The 1,454-nt window shown below is 37.1% G+C and overlaps 1 protein-coding gene across 1 annotated transcript in view; it reads left to right on the top strand.

Moving 5' to 3' along the window:
- Nucleotides 1–400: 400 nt before the first annotated feature.
- The window catches only part of LOC107580052 (neural cell adhesion molecule L1-like protein), a gene marked incomplete at both ends in the record, with an annotated part of 2,196 nt that continues 1,142 nt past the window's right edge, over nucleotides 401–1,454 (top strand). The window contains 2 exons of the mRNA XM_016265802.1: nucleotides 401–598; nucleotides 827–897. Of these exons, the coding sequence (XP_016121288.1) occupies nucleotides 401–598; nucleotides 827–897 (269 nt within the window). The remainder of the gene's footprint in view (nucleotides 599–826; nucleotides 898–1,454) is intronic.

The following is a 1,454-nucleotide window of genomic DNA, read 5'->3' as shown; positions in this document are numbered from 1 at the left end:
TTTTTTTTCTTTCTGAATAAAAGTGTAATTTTCTTTCAAAACAACAAAAAAAAATCTTACTGACCCCAAATTTGTTGAATGGTAGTGTAAAATGTAATAATTTTTTCATGTAAATTTGAGGCATTACAAGGTATCATACAAAATGTATGTCACACAGCTACACTGGGATGCAGTTTATGGACAGATTAATTTTGCTCATGCACTGTAAAAGAGCAGAAGTTTTGATACTGTTACTGTAGGGTCTGTTTTCTACCTGAACTAACCTTTAACAACAATTTTCATTGGTGTAACCTAATGTAGTCAGTTTAAATCAGTCAATATAAAGAATATTTCCTGAGTAAAGCCACTTTATTAAAATGTTGTCTGTGTTGACTCCAGTTCTAATTTAAACTTTGTGCAGAGTTTGTTATAGAGTTTGAGGAAAGCCAACATGAGCCGGGCAGCTGGAAGGAGATGATGAGAGTACCGGGAAACCATCACTTTGCTCTGCTGAATCTTCACGGACACGTAGACTACCGATTTAGAGTCTCTGCCACCAGTGAGGTGGGAAGAGGTCAGCCAAGCCAGGCCACTGAAAGATACAAAACTCCAGCATCAGGTATCTATGAGCTCTCCTACTGTTTCTCCTAACCACGTCACCTTTATATACAGCAGTGAGGCCAACTTCATCACCTACTGAACTTTAAAACATTCAAACTTGTGAGATAATTGATTTTCCCTGTCGTTTAAGCTCCAGTCTATAAAGTGCATATTTCACAGGCCATTTTTCTTTCTTCCACTAACAATTTCATCTCGAACAAAATCCATATTTCTGCTCTTTCCAAAGCACCCGACAAGAACCCAGAAAATATCAAGATCGAAGGTCATTTGCCACATGAAATGGATATCAACTGGGAGGTATGATGCTAAACGTTCAGTTCCAATAGTCTTCAGGAATATCTAACGTTCAAAGCACTGCAAAGGCTGCACAGATAAAGAAGAGCTCTCAAATACAGAATTTCATTTAGTTCTCAGAGGGGGAGTGCAAACTAACAGTGTCAGTTGTCAAGTTCCAATTATCGATAAGCGTATTTCCCGAGATAGCAGTTTTTGCATAGCAAAACACGGCTATCTTTATTGCCATGCTGTTGGGAAAGTTACAAAACCCTGCTGAAATGGATCTCTCTGGATACAGGTTCCCATCAAAAGGAGCCCAGAGTCAGTCTTTGATTAAAAAGTAAAAGGAACAGGATACATAAATTAAGATTTTCACATAAAGGTGAATGTCTTTTACAATTTCTGAGCTATTACTTGGCCACCTTTTCATACTAATGCACCTACTTTATAAAATTATGAGGAATCTCATTGTTAATGGTGGATGTTAATGAATAATTGCATTTTGTTCGGTCTTTTGCTGCAAGATGATTGTAAAATCATAGTTAGCTGCTGTACCTTAGAGCTTTGTTAATAAAAGT

This window comes from Sinocyclocheilus grahami, unplaced genomic scaffold (assembly GCF_001515645.1).
Source record: "Sinocyclocheilus grahami isolate Dianchi unplaced genomic scaffold, SAMN03320097.WGS_v1.1 scaffold23756.1, whole genome shotgun sequence".
Lineage (NCBI taxonomy): Eukaryota > Metazoa > Chordata > Actinopteri > Cypriniformes > Cyprinidae > Sinocyclocheilus > Sinocyclocheilus grahami.
The sequence above is the reverse complement of the archived record's forward strand: the minus strand, read 5'-3'. Positions and strand labels throughout refer to the sequence as shown.